Below are 23064 nucleotides of genomic sequence, written 5' to 3'. Positions count from 1 at the left end.
TACTTCAATGGACTTGTCCCTGGGCATGCTATGGACGTTAATTGGGTGGACATTGCTCTGGTTATCTTGAGAGACCCAGCTTATCCTCTGCTTCCCTGGTTAATGAAGCTACGCCTCTACCCTGATATAACGCGACCCGATATAACATGAATTTGGCTATAACGCGGTAAAGCAGTGCCCCGGGGGGCGGGGCTGCGCACTCTGGCAGATCAAAGCAAGTTTGATATAACGCGATTTCACCTATAAAGCGGTAAGATATTTTGGCTCCTGAGGACAGTGTTATATCGAGGTAGAGGTGTAATTGGATAGAAGGAAGGAATTGTTTAACTGCTGCCTCAGTAGTTGCAGAATGGTAGTGGAGTGTGCATTTGGTTGTTTGTAAGGGAGTAAGCACTTTTTGTGGACTAGATTGGAAGCAGCAGAAAAAAGTCCCAAAGATTATAGCAGCGTGTTGTATTTGGCACAATATTTGTGAGAGTAAAGGAGAAAGCCTTAGTGAGGGATGGGAAGTTGAGGTGCAGACACTTGCTCAGTAGTTGAGCAGCCAGCAAGGTGTCCAATACAAAATGTAAACAGCTGAGGCAATATCATCAGGATGTGTACTGCACTTAATTTGAGTCTTTAGGCCTGAAATTGTGCAGCTGTACATCCAGCTGTTAACCAGCGGAGGGGGAAGGGCTGGAAGTTTTTTGTGCAGCTCTGCTTTTTTTATGGTGGTGGCAATTCAATGCTGTGGCAGTTGGTCTTTGACCTCGTATCTTTGCCTCCATGTCATTGTAAAGCCTTATGAATTAGTACAAACTTAATTATTTTCTGTGAAAAATGAACTGTCGACTTCTTAGAAACGAAATTTTAAAGGTTTTAATTGTTAAACAATCTGTTAGTCACAAACAAATAAATCTTCAACTGAAACGAAAATGAAACAATGTTTTTTTTTAATTATGAAACTCTGTATTAAAAACAAAGAGCCCTTTCATTAAAAGAGCAATGAAACAAAACAGGGGAAGTGCAACAGTCAGGAGTCAACGATTAAGAAGCTTGACGTCACAGGCAAGTATACGACTTGGCTCTGCCTCTTCTTGTTTGTTGCGCCTCTGGTGTTGAGCACTGAAGCTCAATATTACTAGGGGTCGTAGAAGGCTCAAAGGAACCGTCTCCCAGGTGCCACTGTTCTAGCTGGGGAATGGCTTCTGGGAGCAGTGCTTTAGGTGTACAGCGGGGATTTTATGTTACTGCATACATAAAGGTTGTTACCCTTCCCTTTATATTTATGACAAGTATATACTGTTTGGCTTTGCAGTTGTGCCTTGGAGGCTGAGGGAGAGTGTGTGTTCGGGAATATGTTCCTGATATGGAGATGCTGTTGGGAATTATGTTCCTGATCTGCCTTTGCAGTATTGGTGTGTCTTGGAGGTGCTTACATTGTGTTGGAGGAGTTAACGGGGGGAGCTGTATAGTAATCCCCTCTACATCCCCTTTAGGTTGTCCTGACTTTGGATGACATTTCACTGAGATGGGTGATTAGTAGGCAGAGAATGGCCTTACTGAAAAAGGCAAAGGGCAGACCAGCAAGATACACTGTGAAGTTATTCGCCAAGATGATTCTCCTCCAGAAGTGCTATAAGTGTGGAAGGGAGTTGTGAACTACCCTGGGGAGAAGGCCGTGCAGCTATTCTTTATAATTGCTGAAAAACAATCTCTCAGCCTTAGATTTTGCTTTGTGCCCTGCAGACATCTTGAAAGTGCAGTGAAAAATAGCTAGCTTTCTGCACTGATTATGTGAAGATTCACTGTTATCACTGAGAATGGTGTTAAAGGAGATTTGTATGTCAGCAGGGAGCTGTACCATTTGTGGCCTTATAGGCATGCAGTGTCGATGTCTATCTTGTGTAAAGTTAGAAAACTAACCAAACTTCTTTTCCTGTAATCACTGTCTCAATAAACTTTTGTATTTCACAGAAAAGAATGTTTTCCTTATTTGAATCTACTGCAGGATGGAGGGTAGAGTAGAGATTGTGGCTGCGCCATGTTGCCAGCTGCTGTTTTAAGGTGGCAGACTGGATTTGGGGTGTGTGGAGTGGGCGTTCTCCAGGCAGGACAGCTGAGGGAAGGGGAAAGGAAAATAAATATATGGATGCGTCCCTTCCATAGTGTGGGCCTGAACACTTTCAGTAGTTGGGGCTTTAGTATGAGAAGGAGGCGAGTTGCCCAGCCAGAGTAGCTGCTGTCTTGGAAGGGTATGTGGGGCACCAAACAGACAGCATGGACTAAGGGAAGGGAGGTGGAGACCTCAGACTCAGAAAGGCTTCTAGCTCACATCTGCCTACACTGGCTGTGGCCATGGTGCACCAGAACACAGGCTAGCACGGCTGTATAACAACAACAATAATAATTAATAATGAATTAAAACTTTAATATTAAATTATCTAAAAAATCATTAAAAGACTTAAAATCCGATAGGATCAGCCTCCTCAGTCCTGGTCTGCATTGCTGCCTGGGAACTGAGGTTGATTACTGCATGTCGGGAATCTGGCTCTCCTATCTTCTGTATCAGGATCCCGAGTCTTGAACAGATCCTGGCTTTCTGGGGTGATCTCTTCACGGGTCTCCTTGTGCTCATCATCCGATGAATTTTGCTGGTTTTGCTGATCATCCTTGAGGGAGTGGAGGGGTGAGTGGGCAGCAGACTTCACAAGTTTCTAGGTTGTATAGTTATATAAAATCCTATCCAGTATCTCAAGAAGTTGACAAGTTACATGTCCCTGGCCAAATTTTTTCCTGTCATCCCTTGTTTTAATGTAGGTCCTCCTGAGCTGCTTGCTCTTTATTTAGTATGGTTTGGCATCTGGTCTTGGCTCCTCGCAGACATCTGTCTAGCAGTGTCTGCAAAAAGAGGTCTTTATTCTGGTGGCTGTTACAAGAACTTCCTGCCCTAGCACTTCTTCCAAGATGGTGACAAGATCCAGGGTTTTGGTGCTGCTCCAAGCAGCTCTTTGAGGCATGTCGTGGGACTTCTGGAGTATTATTGTAGCTATGGTGAGAAATTGGAATCCATGAGCAAAAGGACAAATTCTGGCTGTGTGCCAGTTGATAAATGGGGGGACATCTGTTTAACTTGAACCCAGAGCAGGGGAGGACACATAGGTAAACAGGTCAGTAATGGTCACCTGCAAAGCAGTGTGGGGCAGCTGTTGGAAGAGTGCCAAAGTAGTTTGCAACAGCATTGCATGCACATGAACAATGGACCGTACTAACTTGATTTCCAGCAAAGTTAGTTCACTTTGAAAGAGGACTCCAGAGTTTGCCATAAATGCAGAGTCAGTGCACTACAATAAATTGTGTTGTGCATACACGAGTATTTTCAAACTGGATTCTTTTGACTTAATCCAGTTTAACACCCCTCCATTTGCCCCTCTCCCTGGTGTAGACAACCCCTAAATGTTTCCATGGCTGGCTGTATTTACCAAATTCTGCCTTTTCCTAAAAGAGTTCAAAATAAAGCAAAATATCATGAATATGAAAAAGTGGGGATGTGAACTGCAACTAAGGAAACACTGCTGTTATTCAGGGCTTTAAAATAATTTTTGAATGATGCTTTATAAATCCAGTTTTTCTTTTATTGTCAGTTGTCTTTTTAGAGGAATCATACAAGTTTTTTTGGTAAGGTATTATACAACAATAAATGAAATTCTATAATGTATTGAAGTCAAGCTGCTTAGTGAAAGATATCTATTGCTTGAAAAGCTCTTACTTTTTAATTTTTATTGAGTAACTGAGAGAAAATATCTTTAATAATGAAGATATGCACTGATATATGAAAAAGTAAGAAACTAAGCTACATTGCTGCTGAAGACAATTTAGAAAATTAAAAAATTATATAAAATACATGTGCCTCCTGTAAGCTAATTAACAAAACAATCTGGAATAATTTATAGCATTTAGAAGTTAATGTTAACTTATGCTTGCTTTTTTTTGTTTTGTTTAAACAACAGCTGATATCTGGGATAAAGAATTTGACCCAGTCATGGTAATTCTTCGTACAGTTTACCGTAGAGATGTGCAATCTGCAATGGACAGATATACAGCATTGTAAGTTGATCATACTCAGTAGTATAAGAACAGAATACTGCATATTGTACAGGATCTTAATTTTATGGGTATTCATTGGCATGCTATGTCATTATGTAGTTCAAAGGACATTATCAATATTTTTAGGCCCCAAATTTGACTTTCAACAAATAATTATAAATTGACAGACAGTGTCTGGATTCTTATGATTTTAATCTACCATCCTCCCTCAAATCAACTTAACCCCAGGTTCCACGCCTGATCGAGGCTTGCAGTTTGGGGGGCAATACCTCTTCTGGTCCCCACAAACTGTGCCCATGAAGAAGATTAAAGTATTCCAAACTGACCACAGCCAGTGGTTGCAAGTAGTAGACAGCCAGATGACCAAGTTGTTGTGAGTTTATGGCATGTAATTAGCAAACCAGTATGATTCAGAGACACTTAACAGACTGATACGTACTGAACTTCAAAGACAAGGTGATAATGTCAGTATTGCAAATGGTAGACAAAATGTGTAAAGTATCTTATTTAAACGAATCCCAGCCATACCTGGCAGAGCATTAAAGGATCTTATGATGAACACATCTGGTGTGTATAAGCAAGCTGTGTAGCCAGTCCATATCTGGTACAGAGGAACATGACAAATGGGATGGTTTGGTGTGTGTGGGGGGAGTACAAAGCAAGCTAAAAGGGACCAACAAGATTATATACCTTTTGATCTTTTCTTACATGTTGTCTTTATCACTGTTTGTTTCTTTTCTGCTTAAATATATAAGATCTTCAGGGTAAAGACTGCATCTTCATATATGTCCAGTGCTTAGCACAAAGGGGTGCTTATCCTAACTGGGATCAATGGGCCCAATCACAATAAAAATATTAATAATGATAAATGGACATAACACGGGGGATTGCCAGGTGTAATCCATTGTTAATGAAGTGTTTTGAGGCCTTCGGATAGAAGATCTTACATCAATGCAAATTACTTTTAGACAAGAGAGAAAGCAGAATAGAGAACTCAGCTACAATGTAATGCTGAGTAAGGGGTAATAGTAATCAAGAGACTGAAGCACTGGAACTCTGAGTGTGTACGTGTTGCCTTATTCAAGGTTCTGACACATAGCCGCCTGGCTACAACATAGATGTGAAAATGTGACTTTTCTTTTTGTTAACTGGTGGTGGGAGTGCATCAGACCTTTGGAATAAACTGCAGAAGACTTTTTGAGACCAATAGATTAGAAGTCCTGGCCTTCATTTTGGATTTGCTCTACACATGCATCCTTGTATCACCAGGCATACATATGCCTGTGTATGCACTGGATATAGGTGAAAGAGCATCTGATGAATTCCTGCCTGTGGCTATATTTAAAACTCTGAAGTGTGTTTTTTTCTCATACAAGTGACTCTCTTGAAATCGAATTTGGATGGGGTGGAGCTTTTTATGTTTCTCTATTTAGCCATCATATGTTTTTAATGCTGAATTTGTGTCATAATTTCATTGACAACACCCTGAGTTGTTATGAAGGCAGGATTATGAACTTGCTGTAAGGTTACTCATATGAGGATAGAAAAAGAGAGGATGATCTTAAATGACTTGAATAATGATTTGGGACTTCACAAAGATACAGTCAAAGTAATTTTGCTGCTTTTATTAATTTTGTCTTATAAAGAAACAGACACGTGACAACACCTGCGTCCTAATTTAAAACCTATAATTTTTGCTATTTTGATTGCATCATATGTAAATGTGTGTAATATAAACATCTTTTCTGGCTTGAAGAATAATAATTTTTGGAAAATATAGCTTTTCATAATCCATGCATTGCATTAGATTTTATATAGCTAAAATATCCCAGGTTGTTTTTATCCATTTATACTGATTGAAAGTCTTCTTCTGGTTAACTAGTTACTCCCTTTTGCTGACATATTCTGTATTGGAACACCATATATTTTATGTGTCATAAGTATACCGTATTGAATGACTGGAGACTAACTTTGTTGGCGAGGGGAGGGGAAATTCTCAGATCAGTAAACTAAATTTGAAGACTTCAGGTTTTTACAGGGTTGCTTTGATCAACAATCATGTGGGACTTATTTTTCCATTTTTGCATTACATTTGTTGAATTTCTTTGTAATTTTCATGTAAAAGTGACGGTAAATTAAACTTCAGTTCAATAACACTAAAAGCATTTTGTCAGGATGAAAGCATCTTTCCTTGTTTCTTAATCTAGAGTAAAAGTTTGAGAAGTCTCAGATTTTGTTAGTCAGAGAATGAGCATTAGTAAGAGATGCTGAACTTGATTTTTTTTTCAAACAAGTTATATAATATCATGCATTTAACATGACTACACATACATGGTCAGTTTTGCATGCATGTTCATAGAATATCAGGGTTGGAAGGGACCTCAGGAGGTCATCTAGTCCAACCGCTGCTCAAAGCAGGACCAATCCCCAGACAGATTTTTGCCCAAGATTCCTAAATGGCCCCCTCAACGATTGAACTCACAACCCTGGATTTAGCAGGCCAATGTTCTAACCACTGAGCTATTCCTCCCCTCGGCCACTAAAATGTACCAGCATCTGGTTTGCATGCATAGTTAGGGTATGTACATGAAAATTAGGCAAGCAGTTGTATACGTAATTGTGTGCTTTCAGTAATACATATAACTCTTTAAAAATCAAGCCCTGAGTTTTCATGAAGTAATGCTGACATTATTCTTTGAGTTTAGATTGTTCTGTTAATGTTTTTGAAATGACAAGTCACAATGATCAGCTTGAACAAGTACATAACCTTTTATTCTTGAACTAATTGAACTATTTGAGTAATGCGTTTTTAGAGGCCAGTTTAGAAACTGATTGGAAAAATAAACTTGTCTTCACTTTACTTCTCCTACATTTGCATAATAAAATATTACAGTATTCTGTATATTGAAATTTTCCGAGATCATAATTTTGCCTTTTATTTATATAGGTGCACTGTAGTAGATAGATGCTGAATTAAACAGAGACAAAATAATACCTTCAAATAAAATAAAAGTTCTGAGAAGCAAGGAAATTCAATCTTAGGTTACCACTCTGTCCTTCATTCCTAGATGTTTGGGTATTACACCAGCCTGAGAGAAGGGGACAGGATCATAGAGGTGACTTGCCGTTTTTTTGTTTTTTTTAAATCCACGCTTCTGAGCAACGTATGTATACCAACTGAACTCCTGGTGTAGACAGCACTGTGTCAATGGGAGGGCTTCTCCCATTAGCATAGCTACCGCCTCTCAGGAAAGTGAAGTGCCTACACTGACGGGGAAGAGATCTCCTGTTGGCGTAGGTAGTGTCTTAACTAAGTGCTACAGCTGCATGGGTACAGCTTCACTTCTGCAGCGCTGTATGTGTAGACAGGCCCTTTGTATTTAGACTTCTAGCATTTGTACACATGCACTTTATTAAATTTGCCAGTATTTAGTTGTCTGTCTTCATGAGATGTAATTGAATGGGACTCTGTCACTTGACTGTTTCCCTTTGATTCCTGCCTGTATCTCTCAACTTCTGTCCTCTCCTCTTTATTAGGATTTAGCATACCCCTTTTAATAAATCCTCCCATAAGAGATGTCTTTGTTCAAACTATGTGCTCCTTCACACTTGTTGGTTTTTCTCCAGTCCTTAATTTAAAAACTCCTCTATTTCCTTTTTAATTATATATGCCAGCAATCTTGTTCTGTTTTGGTGTAGGTGGAGCCCATCTTTTAATACTTTAAAAAATGTAATTTGATGTATAAAATGTTGGCTGGGTAACTTTTGCATTCAACACGTAATTTTAGAATTGCTGCATTTGAAAAGAAAAAATGCAGGTCACTTTCATTTGCACAGTGGTTGCTTGAGGTTTGATGGAGGTGAGTTTCAGAAAGATAGAATATGAGCCTTCATTACTTTTAGTGGTTTAATTCAGCATCTGGGCTTGCCTATTCCTTCCAGCCTATCCCAGACCAGGTGCGAGAAATCTACTAGTTCATTTGCTCATTTTGTTCCATTCTCCCTTCTTTTGCTCACTACATTACTGCTTTAATTCACCCATCCTTTCCCTCTTCCTCAGCTCTTTTTAACACCACTTTCTTCCTCTTTTATTAGAATCTCTACTTCCCTGTAATTCCCACTTCCTTAGTGGACTTTGTGTCTAGACTGCTCCTCTTGTGAAATCCAACAGGATTCTGTTCTAGGCCCCCTGTTCTGTTCAGTCTGCCTTTTCTCCCTGTCCTCTTCACCTTTTCACCATTGACCTAGCGCAGGGGTCGGCAACCTTTCAGAAGCGGTGTGCCGAATCTTCATTTATTCACTCTAATTTAAGGTTTCGCATGCCAGTAATACATTTTAATGTTTTTAGAATGTCTCTTTCTATAAGTCTATAATATATAACTAAACTATTGTTGTATGTAAAGTAAATAAGGTTTTTAAAATGTTTAAGAAGTTTCATTTAAAATTAAATTAAAATGCAGAGCCCCCCGGACTGGTGGCCAGGACCCGGGCAGTGTGAGTGCCACTGAAAATCAGCTCACGTGCCGCCTTCGGTTGCCATAGGTTGCCTACCCCTGACCTAGCATGCTAAAAATAGAGTATAAATGCAGCAGCTTGAGCCACAGGATGGCTAGCCACTCTGAGTACTTGCCCTTAGTTACTACTCTTGCACTGATATTCAACTGTATGTACTTTACCCTGAATTGTGCTCCTCCACTACTTCTGTGTTTGCAGACATGCCTGCCACCACCTACATAAGACTACCAGTGCATGGCTATGCCTCAAATTGTCTCAGCAGAAATTTTCATCCATGCCTTCGTGTCTGATCTTGAAAACTGCAAGGCTTTTCTATGGGTCCTTCCCAGATTTCAGATGTCCAGATGCAGGCACATGCAGAATTCTGCTGCTGGCTTTTTCATTCAAACAAAGTCACATGACCCCATCAGCTAATTAAATTCTACAATGACAAAGAGACGCAATAGCAAAGGGAGAGAAATTACAAGGTGCAAGCAAAGGAGAAATCGTATGGTTTCAGGAGAGATTTGGGAAAAAATTAAAAGATATAGGGAGGATCTTCCATACCTCAATGTATAATTTAATTAAAGGAGTTAAATATACCGTGTGTATTAAAAATACTTTTTCTAGTTTTTTTAAACACACAAAAACATTGTCCTGTTGTATCATCCTGTCTATAGATAAGTATATGTTTGTCTCAAGCAACAAGAATAATAATTTTCTGAGGAATAAGTGTGTGAGAGGGACTGGGCCATATACTAGCATATTCTGAAAAATGTATGCTTATACAGTATATAAAAATATAATTTGTGCAGTATTGAAACATTGTGTATCTTGGTTTCATGATGATACTGGTTTTTATCAGGTTCTGAGGGAAGAGACCAAGGCCAAAATTTGCAAATATCGATACCTAAAGTCAAATCTGATTTTTCAGAAGTGCTAAGAGAACACAGCTCCCACTGAAGATCATTCAGATTTAAATAATGGGTATTATATATGCTCAGTACCTCTAAATAAAGTAGTCTAACTTTCAGAAGTCAAAGGCAGGTTAGAAAACTTTGGTCCATGCTAATATATATTATAATAATAGCCACATGGAAAAACAGATTTTGCTGAGGTGAGGACATTTCTGCAAATTGTTGTTGTTTTACGATCCTTGGAAGACTGAAACAAGCATTCTTGAATCCATTGCAATTGATTTGTACAGGTCCATTCTCATCATGATTCAAGAGGGGATTTACACCAGCACTGACTCCCAGTAATAATAATGAGTGACCTTTGTCAATCCATTGCTCATAAAAGAGATATGGACACCCAAGTTTGAAAAATGTTGTGTAACATAAATAATACTGCTTTGAAACTGTCAGTACCCTAAGACATAAGTAACCTGTATATTTTGATTTTGTGCTGTCTATAAGAGAGCTATTATTTTAGTTCTGGTTAGTGAAGCATTTAATTTTAGTCATATTTATTTTAACAGTTTAAAGCAGAGTGGAAAATTCCATGGAAACCCCTGGCCTCCCTACAAGAAACGAACACCACTGCATCCAAGCTATAAAGGTCTCATGAAGCTTTTGCACTGTAAAACCTTGCACATTGTACTGTTCACACTTCTTTACAAGGTACAGTTGTAGTTCTGAATAATGAGAAAAAACTAGTTTTTATTTTCTCATCGTAAAATAAGAGTGCATGAAATTAAGTAGATTTCTTACACTTGATTTACAGTGTTCAGGTTCATATGTGTGTAAATATTGATACTTTTGTACTTTAGAGAAAAAATTCATTTGTTTTTGATTAATGAATGATTGTTTATTAATTAAACTAAGATTGAGTTGTAACATCAGAATACAACATTTTCTACTTTTTAAATTTTTCATTTTCCTCTTTGTTTTTTTTAGTAGCTCCTATTTTTAAATGAAGTGGAATATAAATGCATGAATTCAAAGATGTACATTATTTAAATTTGTTCAGTAATTTATTTTATGACCATGTTCACGTTCTATGATTTTTCTGTGATTGTCACTGTCTGTTATATATTATGTATGTTTCTTAACAGTCAGGTATCCTAATAGCACCACCTGTTGTTAAGGTTGCCTGACACTTTAGTGCCCCATTAGTGTTTTAATTTGCTTATGGCTTTGCCTAACTTTTATCATTTAGGCTGAAATTTTACATGTCGTGTGTGCCTCATGCTGAATTTATGTGGAAAATTTTCAGCTAAAACGGTTCAGACATTTCTAAGAATGAGGCTAGGAAAAATACATGGTCATGCCCATGATTTAAAAAAATAAATAAATCTGGCAACCTTTTCTTTTAGCACCCCCCATGCTTTTGAGCAGGGACTTGAAATTTAACAAGGAGGTACCCTGTGTGTCAGGACTGTGCCTTTTGCCATCCCCATGAAAATATGTCCAAGTTATACGCCTTTGAAAAATCACAGTTCACATCTGCTCAGTAGATACTTGGTAAATGTTGGCAGCTAAAGCCTCTAAAGATTTCATTCACATTGAGCATGATCCCTACCGGGTGATCAGGACTTTCCCTTCAACTGCAGGTGCAGGTCCAGGCACTGGAACTGAGAGCTTATATCTCCTGTATCCTCATTGCCTTTCCTTGCTGATATCCAGGCAGTGTAGAAGCTGCCTTACAGGAATGCAGAAGGGACAAGAACAGACCAGGGTGGTGGAGAGTAGATTGGGACATAGAGCCTGTTGGGGTGGAAACTGGGACAGGAAACTGATAGGAACAGGAGAGGAGAACTGGGACTGCAAGCTGGGATGGGGGGACTGGAATGACCGGTCAAAGGGACTGGGAGCAGTGAGGGGGCGGGAGAGACAAAGATTGGATCAGGAGCCAGAGGAGGCTAGGACTGGAAAAAAGTGGGGTGGGGGTCGGAGGTTAGGGTTGGGGAACCAGAACTGAGGGGAAGCCAGAGAGCAGGGGGAGAGCTGGGTAAAGAAACTGGGGCAAGGAGCCAAGGAGTGCGTAGGTGGGGAAGACAGAGATTAGATGAGGAGCCTTGGGAGGGAGACTGGGACTAATGCCCAGTGCAGATGTGTGGAGGGGAAGTAGTGAAGAGACAGATCAGATGAGGACCTGGACAGAAGTCTAAAGATTGGGGACAAGAGGGAATGGCTGGGCAGGGAAAATGATACTGAGGGCAGAACTGAAGCAGAATGATCGGGATGGGGAGAGAAGGCGGGGGACTTGAATTGACTGGGCCAGGAGACTGGGATAATAAGCTTGAAAAGCGGAGACTGGGAATGGGTAGGCAAGAATAGGACTGGGACAAAGATCCAGGGCTGGGGAAGATGGGTGGACAGGGACAGCTTGAAGGAGGGGATGAGACAGAAGGGGCATGTTTGGGGAGGATGGGTAGAAGACGACACTCCTTTTCAGATCCTGGAGTGGAACGCAAAATTTTTGAGTCTCACACTCTTCTCTTGCCAGTAAATATCTATGAAACTTATAGTCAAGGCATGTGTTTCATCCTCCTCTGGTGCTGGTCTATATGGAGGATGACAACTTACTACTGCTATCAGTTACTCGATTAGTTCAAGTAATAGAGGTTTGTGCGGTGAATCTAAAAGTTCCAACCTATCTCTTGTGTATGGCCTAATGCTTCAAATTGGAAACTTTTGGACAACAAGTGATGTGTAGGCAAAGGAGCCAGTCTGTTGTGTGACCAGTTGTCTTGTGTGGAAACAACTTGTACAAGACCCATCGTTAACAGTGGGTTGGAGATTTTGTGCAATAGTATACAGGTGTTATCTGTACGGATGTTGAAGCATTCAAGAAAAATGAGGTACAGTAGCAGACTCCTCTAGCATGTCATTTCAGCATTTCCAGCAGTGCTTCTGAGAAGCCTTTGCTGTCTGTAGTTGAATAGAGTATCTAGGATTGTCTGTTGATTTGCAGATGAGGTGAATAGTCTTGTTTTTCTAGTGGAGCCTTTCCTGCACGTGAGGATTGGCTGGGAGTGGAATCTCTGCTCTACTCTCATTTAATGCATTTGAAGGGTATGGCGAATGAGAAATAGGGAGGGACAGTGTGAGCCAGTATTGGGTTTGTAATGTCATGCTAACCATGTCTTAATAAAAAGAAACCTAGATGGGTTCTCATCCTCTAAGGTTCTGATAGATCAAGGGTCAACAAGTCAATAGTCAAACTCTCAGCACTGTGAGTGCGTGATCTCAATTAACAACTGCATGAGTTGTTCTCATGTCATTGCTATAAGCTGAGCATGCGTGAGTGACAAAGGCATCTGGTGGGTTGGTTTTTTCGTTTTCTGTATAACCTTACATTTCTGATGTTTTGTTTTTTCTTACTAGCACTGGGAGTTTGGATGGGTGCCTGGTAGTAGGCAGAAAATGCATTTTAATGGGAGCAGAATAACTGCCTGTCTGTGGTACTTTATTTGTACTAAGCTGTGGGAAAGGTTCCTGCTGGTAGAGTTCTGTCTCTGAGTACTGAACAGCAGGGTAGGAGCCAGGTACTACGCTTTTCTCAGTTTTTCATTTTCCCCATCTTTTCCCCCTTTTCTTTGTAAACTTGAGGAGTTTTAGTCTTCATAGACTTCTGCTAGAAGGAGTTTCTGGACTGTAGGAGCGGGGGAAAGGAAAACAATAATTCTCTGTTACATTTAAATGTTCTTCCAGCAGACTCATTCAGGAAAGTTAGGAGGACTTGAGATACCTACTTGGAGATCCCAAATCTTTTGTTTTTATAGGCTTTCAGGAGTCAGGCAAACTGGGAGATGGATACTGGGTTGGAATCTAGAAACCATGTAGAGTTTTCTCTTGAGGAAAAGAATGGCGTTTAAGTTGTTGGGGTACTTCAGAGTAAACATCCCAGTAAGATGATTAGGGCAGTTGACCTATCTGAGAGCTATTGTTTCAGACTGTCATTCCTTGTAACTGCAGTAGGATAGCACTAAATCAGTTCACATTAGCAGTCTTCCTTCACGATTCTAAGAGCAAGAAACTTGTATTTAAAATCAGAGCTTAAATTCTGAATGAAAGAATTGGGCAACAGAAGTGTTGATGTGGCATACTGTCTGTCTAGCTGCTCTTTTTAATACATTCCCACTCAGGATTCCACTCTCAATAGGTATGGCTCCTGAGAGTATGCGAAGAAAAAGGTTTGGTATTTTCAAGCAGGTGTTTCAAATCCATCTACCTTTTCTGAAGGAGCTTACTTGGAAGGGCATTCAGTTGTAAGTGGAAAAAGGCTCATGTTCTGAGGCAGCAAATCTTACGCGAACCCCTTATCTGCCCCCATCAAGAGGAAATCTTGGTTACCTTCTTTATCTTTCAGTTTAGGTTACAGACCTCTTCCATCAGTTTCTTTGGCAGCTGTCTTTGCACTTTTCATATGAGGGTCTCAAAATGTTCATCTTCTGAGTTACAGGTATAATTTTTTTTCTAGATATTGATGGATCATCAAAATTTGTCAGAACACGTCCTTTGCATGGTTTTGTATTTGATTGAATTGGGACTAGAAGATTCACCAGAGCAGGAGTCTGATGAAGAAGTAAGTTTTAAATGTCATTATTTTTTTCCTTTTTTAATAAGGAAAGTATTATTTATATATGATCTTTAAACAATAAAATTAAGAAGCTGTAGGCATGATTTAAAACCAAATTTAATGATGAGAATTTTAAAATTTGATTAGGGATACTGGATTAAGTCATTTTATCATATAACTAGGGATCAGTTTGAGGCTACTAAATATTTCTGTCTCAGGTTACAGCAAAGCAGGCTGTTAAGTGGCTTTATTATTTGTTGATGTGACTGTGACTGAACATTGCCAAATTGCTGAAATTAGCTGCTGTTGGAATTTGTTCTCTCTTGTTTCCTCCTTTTAAATAGGTCTTCATGAAACAATATCATTTTAGTAGTCTAACCTGAAGACTTGGCCCCTAATCATGCAGTCCATACTCATATGCAATTTCAATGGGATTTACATGTGTAAGCTAGGTTTACAAGATGGGGCTCTTGATCCAATATTTTTTTGGATTTCAGGACCCTTCCTTAAGATTTAATACAAGAACTAGGGGTCACCAAATGAAATTAATAGGCAGCAGGTTTAAAACAAATAAAAGGAAGTTCTTCTTCACGCAGCGCACAGTCAACTTGTGGAACTTCTTACCTGAGGAGGTTGTGAAGGCTAGGACTATAACAATGTTTAAAAGGGAACTGGATAAATTCAGGGTGGCTAAGTCCATAAATGGCTATTAGCCAGGATGGGTAAAGAATGGTGTCCCTCGCCTCTGTTCGTCAGAGGATGGAGATGGATGGCAGGAGAGAGATCACTTGATCATTGCCTTTTAGGTTCACTCCCTCTGGGGCACCTGGCATTGGCTACTGTCGGTAGACAGATACTGGGCTAGGTGGACCTTTGGTCTGACCCGTTACGGCTGTTCTTATGTTCTTATGTTCTTGGGGTATTTCCTGGGAAAATTTTCTAGAGAAAATAAATAATATCTAGTTAATAAAGTTTCTTCAGGAGTGTTTTGCTTAACTTTTGTTTTAAATTAATATGTGTTTTTGAATATCATAAGGTAGCATACCGTTGTGAAAATTAAATTTAAATCTTGTAGTGCATGTGCTGGAATGGTCTGTGTAATGCTAATGGACTTCTGTGTCCATAACATGAGCGGTGCAGTGGCTTTGGCTGATATTTAGTAAATTATTGCTTGAAGATGGTTATAGAAAATGAACTGACTATAAAGCTCACTTAAAGAATAGCTTTCAAGTATCTCTTAACCAATATATCAAGTTGAGAACAGGCAAGCATATTGGTCTTCTCACTTTCAGTATTCTTACTCATTACAAAAAATCATAGAAAACAAAAATTGCAAAAATTATCAAATGAAGTCACAGCAACAGGTCTGCAAAGGTTTTCAAAGCCTATCTGTATGCACCAAAAAAACCCTTAAACAATGAGATGATCAGAGAATTCATGGCGATCGATAATATTCTAATAGCTAAAAACAAATAAAAACTCCTACATGTTCTATGAAGCTAGAGTAGGTCTGTCTAATTGCACAATATTAATCTTCACACCAATGCGTAGTCAACAACTGAAGGCTACACAAACGAAACGTAGTAAAGATACCTTTTTTTTTCTTTTAGTAGCTTTAAAATTGAGTATCCCACATCTGGGAGGATTCTTTACAGGGAGGATATTGTAACGGTAAGCTGAGAGCCATTCGGGTTGTTCCACATGGTCAGGTCCCAGTACCTGCACAGAGTCCACTGACTTCAGTGAGACTCCATGTGGATGGAAAAAGTAATGTGCAGGGTCAGGGGCCAAGATAAAATTTCCATTTTAAATGGACTTTTGAAAAAGTTAGAATCAAAGTATTCCCTTTAAAATGCTTCTATAACTCCCAATGGCTGGAAGTTGAAGCTTGGCAAGTTCAGACTGGAAGTGAAGTGCTTTTTTTTAGCATTAAGGGTCATTTATTGTTGAAACTACTTAAGAAGGGATATGGTGGATTCTCCATCACCTGAAATCTTTAAATCAAGATTGGTTGTCTGTCTTAAAGACAGACTGTAGTTCAATCACAAGTTATTGGGCTTGATACAGTAGTTTCCTAGGTGTAATTATATGGCTTATCTTATGCAGGTAGTCAGACTAGATAACCACAATGATCTCTCTGCCTTTAAAATCTGTGAATTTGCAGAATTTGGTCCCAGACATTACATAAAGGAAGCAAAATCTTAAGTGTGTTTGTTAATGAATGTAACAAACAAATTTTATTCCCAGAACCCTACTGTTCCATTATTTAATGTAATGTGCAAACAAGGAAATAAATGAAGTGAAGCCATATTTTGGATAGCTTAATAAGAAACATCATATGAAAAAGGAGAAAGCACTTAGAACAGAAACTCTACTTTTAAAAACTGTTTTTAAAATGGAGATAAAGTGGTGGTGGATGAGAGGAAGTTACCATTCCTTAAATTTACTTGATAGCATTACAGTTCCAGAACAACAGTTATCTCAAACCATCTCACAGTTTTTGTATAGCTGAACAACCCATTTAGAACAGTACTGAAAACAGCATCCAGTTTAGTGTGTTTAAGTGAGAAATTTTCATGGAGGAATCCCAGTAACCATTGGAGAAATCATTGTCCCTTACCCATGTAACTATCAGCACTGAAAATACTGAGGTCATTAAATATTAGTACTGTAGATGACGATATCTAGAATACCAGTGAAAGAGACAATATTTGATAAAAATATATAATGGCAGCATAATAAAAGACTATTTGACCTGTGCAGGGGTTCTCAAACTTCACTGCACCATGACCCACTTCAGACAATAAAATTACTACATGATCCCAGGAGGGGGTATCAAAGCCTGAGCCAGCCCGAACCCCCAGCGTGGGGGCCAAAGCTGTAGTCCAAGGACTTCAGCTCCAGGCACGGGGCCTGTACCCTGAGTCATGATGCCCAGGGCTGAAGCCCTCAGGCTTTGGTCCCAGACACCAGAAAGTCTAAGACAGCCCTAGTGACCCCATTAAAATGGAGTCAGGACTACTTTGGGGTCCCTACCCACGGTTTGAGAACCGCTGACCTAGAATATTATTTTTTTTTGTCAAAATGAAAAGCATTAGAAGGCAGTGATATACCAATAGCTTTCTTCAAAATAATGAATTTCACATTACCTTTTCCAACCAGTGTAAGAACCTAGATAGATAAGTCTTGAATATATGTGGTTCTGTGTAGGTCAGCTAGTCCGTGCCCCTAACTAGTGCAGGATTTTTCCTTACAATATATATTTTTTTCATTGCTTTGTCCAGTTCTGTTTTATATGACTCAGGCAACTCAGGGGGTTGTGAGGTTATTGCATGGGGAGTCGTGAGCTGTCAGCCTCCACCCCAAACCCTGCTTTGCTTCCAGCATTTATAATGGTGTTAAATATATTAAAAAGTGTTTTTAATTTATAAGGGGGGTTGCACTCAGAGGCTTGCTATGTGAAAGGGGTCACCACTAAAAATTTTGAGAACCACTGACTTAGAAGATTAGTTTACCCTATACTAGCGCTTACTGTTAGAAATGTTGTCCCATTACTCTCAGTTCATACCACTTTTTACTACCCTGAAGAATTCCTTTCCTCCTCATGCGTGCTCTCTTTATATACTTATAGATGCTTATATTTGAACAAAATATAACCTTTGTACATTTTTTGAGGTTCTCAGTCCAGCAGTCTATCACTAGCATTTTTGAAGATCTGTATAATTTTTACAGAGGTACGTATTACAGTGTACGGTTCCCTTTTACTGCAGAGATAATAATCAGCTTTGGTACAGTTCTAAAAGCAACATTATTTATCATAGTGTGTGTGTGTGAATTTGCATTTACTTTTTTCCATTGATTTGTTTTTCATGGCTATTACTCTAGGATTCTGTTGGTGAACATGAACGTTGCCACGACAGTTGGTTTCCAAGTAGTAACTTGGTGTCTAACATGCGTCACTTTATTAACTATGTTCGAGTGAGAGTACCAGAGACTGCTCCAGAAGTAAAGAGAGAACCACCTGCAAGTACCAGCTCTGATGGTTTAGCTTCTTCCCAAGTAAGTGTAAAGAAATCCCAGGGTTTTTTGCCTTCTGTAATAAGAGTGCCAGAAAGATGTAACTAATGTATTGATTTTTTTTGAAGACCATTTAATTTACCTTAATATTGATTAGTTTTATAAGTTTCTCAGGAGTATTTTTCCTCTCCAGTACTCCTACATTATTTCTGTGGCAGGATTATTCCTAAAGTGTGGCAGTTATTTCAAAACATACCTTTTTCCAAATGATCGTTTTTAATTCCACCCTCTTTTCCCACCTTGCCCAACCTACCAGAGTCCAAGGCGGTCTAAGAGCCTTCAAAGAGAGGTAGATTTGTGTGCAGTTTGTATTGTTATGCCCTTAACTGGCAACATGGCTTTACCTATGCTCCCCATAACTTCCAGTGCAATCCATTAATTTCTGAGACTTTTTTTAATTTTGCAAGTACCTATGCATTTTGTCAGCCTCTCATTCTTAAATAATAGACTAATAGACTTGAATGACTTAGAATTTGACATAATTTGGTTTTTAAAATAATTTCCATCTATCAAAGGTATTAAATGTTGGTTTTTTTGCTGGCCTACTGCTGGAGCAAATACAGGCTCACTATATATGTGCCTTTGTTTGTTTGTTTTTTGCCACTGCAGATGGCAAACTAATGTTATTAACATTTAATAATGTTATGTTGTCTAGCTTCTCATATCTGAATACTCTTAACCTATTAATGTGATGTAGAAAGTGTATTTGAAATGATTAATGGCAAATTGATTTGTTTTTGTGGAAGCAAAATTAATTTTTACAAACTGGAATCATAAAAGATTTATAACTAGTAGATAATCCAGTCTCTGTTGTAATTGTTTTTACGTAAGAACACCAGATTTAAAGAAAGTTACAGCATTGAAATATAGTTTATATAGCAGGTATTTTTTTGTGTTAGCACAACATTTTTTTTGCAATAAAAACTGGCCATGATTTAAAAAAAACGGGAGTGCCTAAATAGACTACCCACTCCATATTTAGTCACCTAAATAATTGGCTGCTATTGAGTGCTCAGCTTTTCTGGAAAAAGAGGACTAAGTTTTAAAAAAAAATAGGATCCAAAAGTTAAGTTCCTAATGCCACATTTAGGCACTTAAAAAGTAACTTGATTCTCTATAGTTTTCATCACTCAACAGCTCCCACTGAGTTCAATATCTTAATGTTAAATATGAAATTGATTATTTGCTGTTCAGCTAAAATAAATAAATAAATATATATATATACACTTTAAATTTTCATACCTGGCTTTTTATATTTATGAGTATAATCAATATGTATAAAAGCATGTTGGACATGCAGGAGTATTTTGAATATAGAAATATTTTTAAATTATGGCAAAATAACTAATAATTGCTTGGGAAGAGGAAATTAAAGGCATAGGAATGGCTTCATTGTTTTTTCATTAGCCAGCTGTTGGAAGCTGAAAAGATGTTGCCTGTAGTTTTGCAAAACGATTATTGTTGATTCTTGTACTCCCTTTTATTAATCCACTACAAATAGCTCTTTCTTTTTTTAAGAACTCAGGGACAGCTCAAGTGTTCAGCTTGGTTGCAGAACGTAGAAAAAAATTTCAGGAAATTATCAATCGCAATAGTAGTGAAGCAAGTCAGGTAGTTCGTCCCAAGACATCAATGAAATGGTCAGCACCTGGTGCAACACCACAGCTAACCACAGCCATTCTGGAAATCAAAGAAAGCATATTGTCCCTGCTAATCAAACTTCATCATAAACTCTCAGGAAAACAAAATTCTTACTATCCTCCATGGTTTGATGATATGGAGGTTTTAATCCAACCAGAAATTCCTAAATATTCTCATGGTGATGGGATGACAGCAGTAGAAAGAATTTTATTGAAAGCTGCAGTACAAAGCAGATTGAATAAACGGATCATTGAAGAGATATGCAGAAAAGTGACTCCTCCTGTACCACCGAAAAAGATTAGTCCTGCAGAGAAGAAAACCTTGGACAAAGAGGAAAGGTAATATATTACAAATAATATGGGGCACAATGGAGGGGGGATGGTACGTACCCCTGTCCGTCTGATAAATTGATCCATCTCTTCGGCAGTAATTGCTAAACCAACAAATAATTTACCAACAAATTAAAAATCTTAAATTATAACTCTAGTCTTCAACAGCCAGTCCTGCAAGCTGCCTGATTTGTGTGTGTGTTGTGTGTCATCAGCACCTTGCAAGATTGGGCCTTTACATGAAGAAATTCTTGGGGAAAAGTTTCCTGCTGTGTGTATAACTAATGATAGTTAGCATATGTTCTTGTTTTTGTAACACTTGTCTTCCCTTTCCTTAACCCTTCCCATTGTTCCTGGTCATCTCTTGTCATGTTATATGTGAGGTCTTTGGATTGGGGATCATGACTTTTGTCTGCATCAGTGGTTCTCAACCATTTTTGGTCCATGATCAAAAACGTAGATTCTAGACATTCAGGGCTACAAAATAAAGAACTTTAAAGCACACATATTTTAATGTCTAGAACAGCTGTTACTATCTGAAGACTTTCTCTCCTTTCCTAGGCTTTGAGCCAGCTGTACTTTTGGGAGGATGGAAAGGGAGATAAATTCTCTACATTAGTAAAGACAAGGTTGAAACTGTTTCCATGGCAGATAGATTTTTTTTTTTTTAAATAAGGCAGTTTGAAGCTGACCATGGGCTTGCAAGGTTGGAATAAGATCAGGGGAGATGGATTAGTTGTCATGTAATGACATTGTATGTCTGATAAAGTGCACAGTCACATGTTTGTTGTCTCTGTGTATATCTGTGTGTATATTGTAGCAGGAGAGATGTAAGTTCTATATAAAGATTGTCTAATGCATTTTTCCTACTTTTTTTTTTTTTTTTTTTTTGTGGAACACTAGTGCCTCCATTGTTTTCGGTATGATTTTGAAAGTTGGCAGGAGGATAATCCTAGGGTCAGGGAAGTGCCTGTTGATGTTCCCATCAAAATCTGTTCAGATTTGTCAGAGAGAAGGTTTCAAAAATTGCTGTGTGCAGTTTGTGTTATGCCCAGAAGAGTATGCTAGCGGCTTGCTACTAAAATTGCTCAACGTTCAGTGCTTTCCAGCATGTCACTCATTGTGCCATACAGAATTGCGCTTCTGGATGGGGCACAGTCACACACAGCGTGTTTTTCCCTCTCTCTCTCTCTCTCTCTCTCTCTGTTTTTAAAGTACTTGGATAGAACATGCAAAAAGTTATGTTAAAAGAATATTAAGTGGCAAAAAATAGTATGTGATCATGTAATTGAAAAGTATCTTAGTGCATATGCAGATAGGGCAGAATTAAGGTTGTATGAGGAACTTTTGATGATCTGCTGTGCAACCTTAATAACATTAAGTAAATAGGGGATATTTTTGTGTGTGGTTGGGTACGCACCTACACACAGAATGTCATATCTGAATTTATTTTTGGTTTATTTTATTTGAAGAAAAATGCATTTCCAGTAACTTTCATAGTTACATTTCTAGTAACTTTTGGAGAACCAGAGAGACGTCAGTGAAAGATTGGATCATCTAACAGGTCAGTTTGCCCTTTGTAGCTCAAGGAAACACTTTTCTTTTTTGAAAAGATCAGCTTTTTTCTGAGCTGTTCCATCTTCAAGTGGTTTACTTGTCAAGATACTATTGGTATGAACAGCTGAAAGAAATCCGGGAATAGAATAGATCAGCCTGATCCATTTTTTCAGTCTTTTATAAAAACTATATATTTCCAAGAACATAAAGTGTGTGTGTGTGTGTGTGTATAGTGTACTTGTAATTTCAATTTGTTTTAAAATGGTTGGGGAAAGTTGTTTTTTTAAAAAATCAACAACAAAATTAATTCTATTCTAGTTGGATAGGAATATAATATAGACTTTAAGAACGGTAGGATTCTAAGACGTACAGCTTTTAGGCACTTCAAGAAAAGCTATACTGGCTGGAGTGGCAAAGAAGAAAGCTGGCCTTTTCAGAAAAGACCGGTGCGACCTTGAGTAATTAAGGGTAAATGATGTGCTGTATGATCAATTCTCTCACTGAAGTCTCTGTGGGTGCTTAAAATTACTGTAGGCTTTAGACTCATACAAAACCTTAATACTGGAAGTGTATTTTTCTTTAAATAAAATAAACCCAAAATAAATTCATGTTACGAACCATATTATCTAAATACCTCGACTAAATATAAAACCAAAACTAAATATAAACTAAACACTACAAAATAAAAATTAAAACTTTTTTTCAATCATTCAATGAACTAAAGAAGAAACTTTTGAATGTGAAACGTGCTTTTTTAAAAATGTGCTGATCGTCTCTTTAAAAACACAGTGCTGCACTTTGAAATACTTATGCCTCAGTTGTGCAACTGGGGGTTCTTCAGTTTACACAGAGGGGAAGAGAGAATAAGTGAAACAGAACTGTATTTTTCATGTAATAAAGGGTAATTCATGCTTTTTCTCTGTAAAGGATGTGACATTTGAGCAGACGTTCTGAATACTTTTATGTTGAATAAAGCTCAAAGGATCACGTGATAATAAAAAATGATAATTTCGAGTTCTTTTTCATTCAAGTGACTATTTTTCCACCTCCTTGAATCAGCGATGACGTTTGCAAAGACTTGAAACAAATATTCTAACAGGCAGTACCTTGTGACAGTTTAGAATTAAAATGGATCTAATCTGATGACTGTGTGAGCAGCATGAATCTAAGCTTCAATTTACATTTGTATTTCAAGCCTAGTTTTTTAATAATGAAGATTGAGCAGGCAGTGTTTAAGCACTCAGTGATGACCCATTTCTAGTTACCTTAACCTACAAAGACAAACTTGGCATCTCCCACATGATCGATTGTCACTATAGAAACCAAGACATAGAGTTGGAGAGACTGAACT

The 23064-nt window shown here is 38.3% G+C and overlaps 1 protein-coding gene across 4 annotated transcripts in view; it reads left to right on the top strand.

Moving 5' to 3' along the window:
- Positions 1-23064, top strand: part of UBR3 (ubiquitin protein ligase E3 component n-recognin 3) — a 217159-nt gene that overhangs the window by 90142 nt on the left and 103953 nt on the right. For 2 of the 4 annotated variants that reach the window (XM_039495547.1, XM_039495546.1), the window contains exons 19-24: positions 3993-4089; positions 10064-10205; positions 14011-14115; positions 17995-18168; positions 18443-18475; positions 19705-20165. In XM_039495547.1, the coding sequence (XP_039351481.1) occupies positions 3993-4089; positions 10064-10205; positions 14011-14115; positions 17995-18168; positions 18443-18475; positions 19705-20165 (1012 nt within the window). The remainder of the gene's footprint in view (positions 1-3992; positions 4090-10063; positions 10206-14010; positions 14116-17994; positions 18169-18442; positions 18476-19704; positions 20166-23064) is intronic. The other 2 variants (XM_039495549.1, XM_039495548.1) reach the window with 1 other exon arrangement.

Source organism: Mauremys reevesii, linkage group 11, assembly GCF_016161935.1.
Source record: "Mauremys reevesii isolate NIE-2019 linkage group 11, ASM1616193v1, whole genome shotgun sequence".
Classification (NCBI taxonomy): domain Eukaryota; kingdom Metazoa; phylum Chordata; order Testudines; family Geoemydidae; genus Mauremys; species Mauremys reevesii.
The sequence above is the reverse complement of the archived record's forward strand: the minus strand, read 5'-3'. Positions and strand labels throughout refer to the sequence as shown.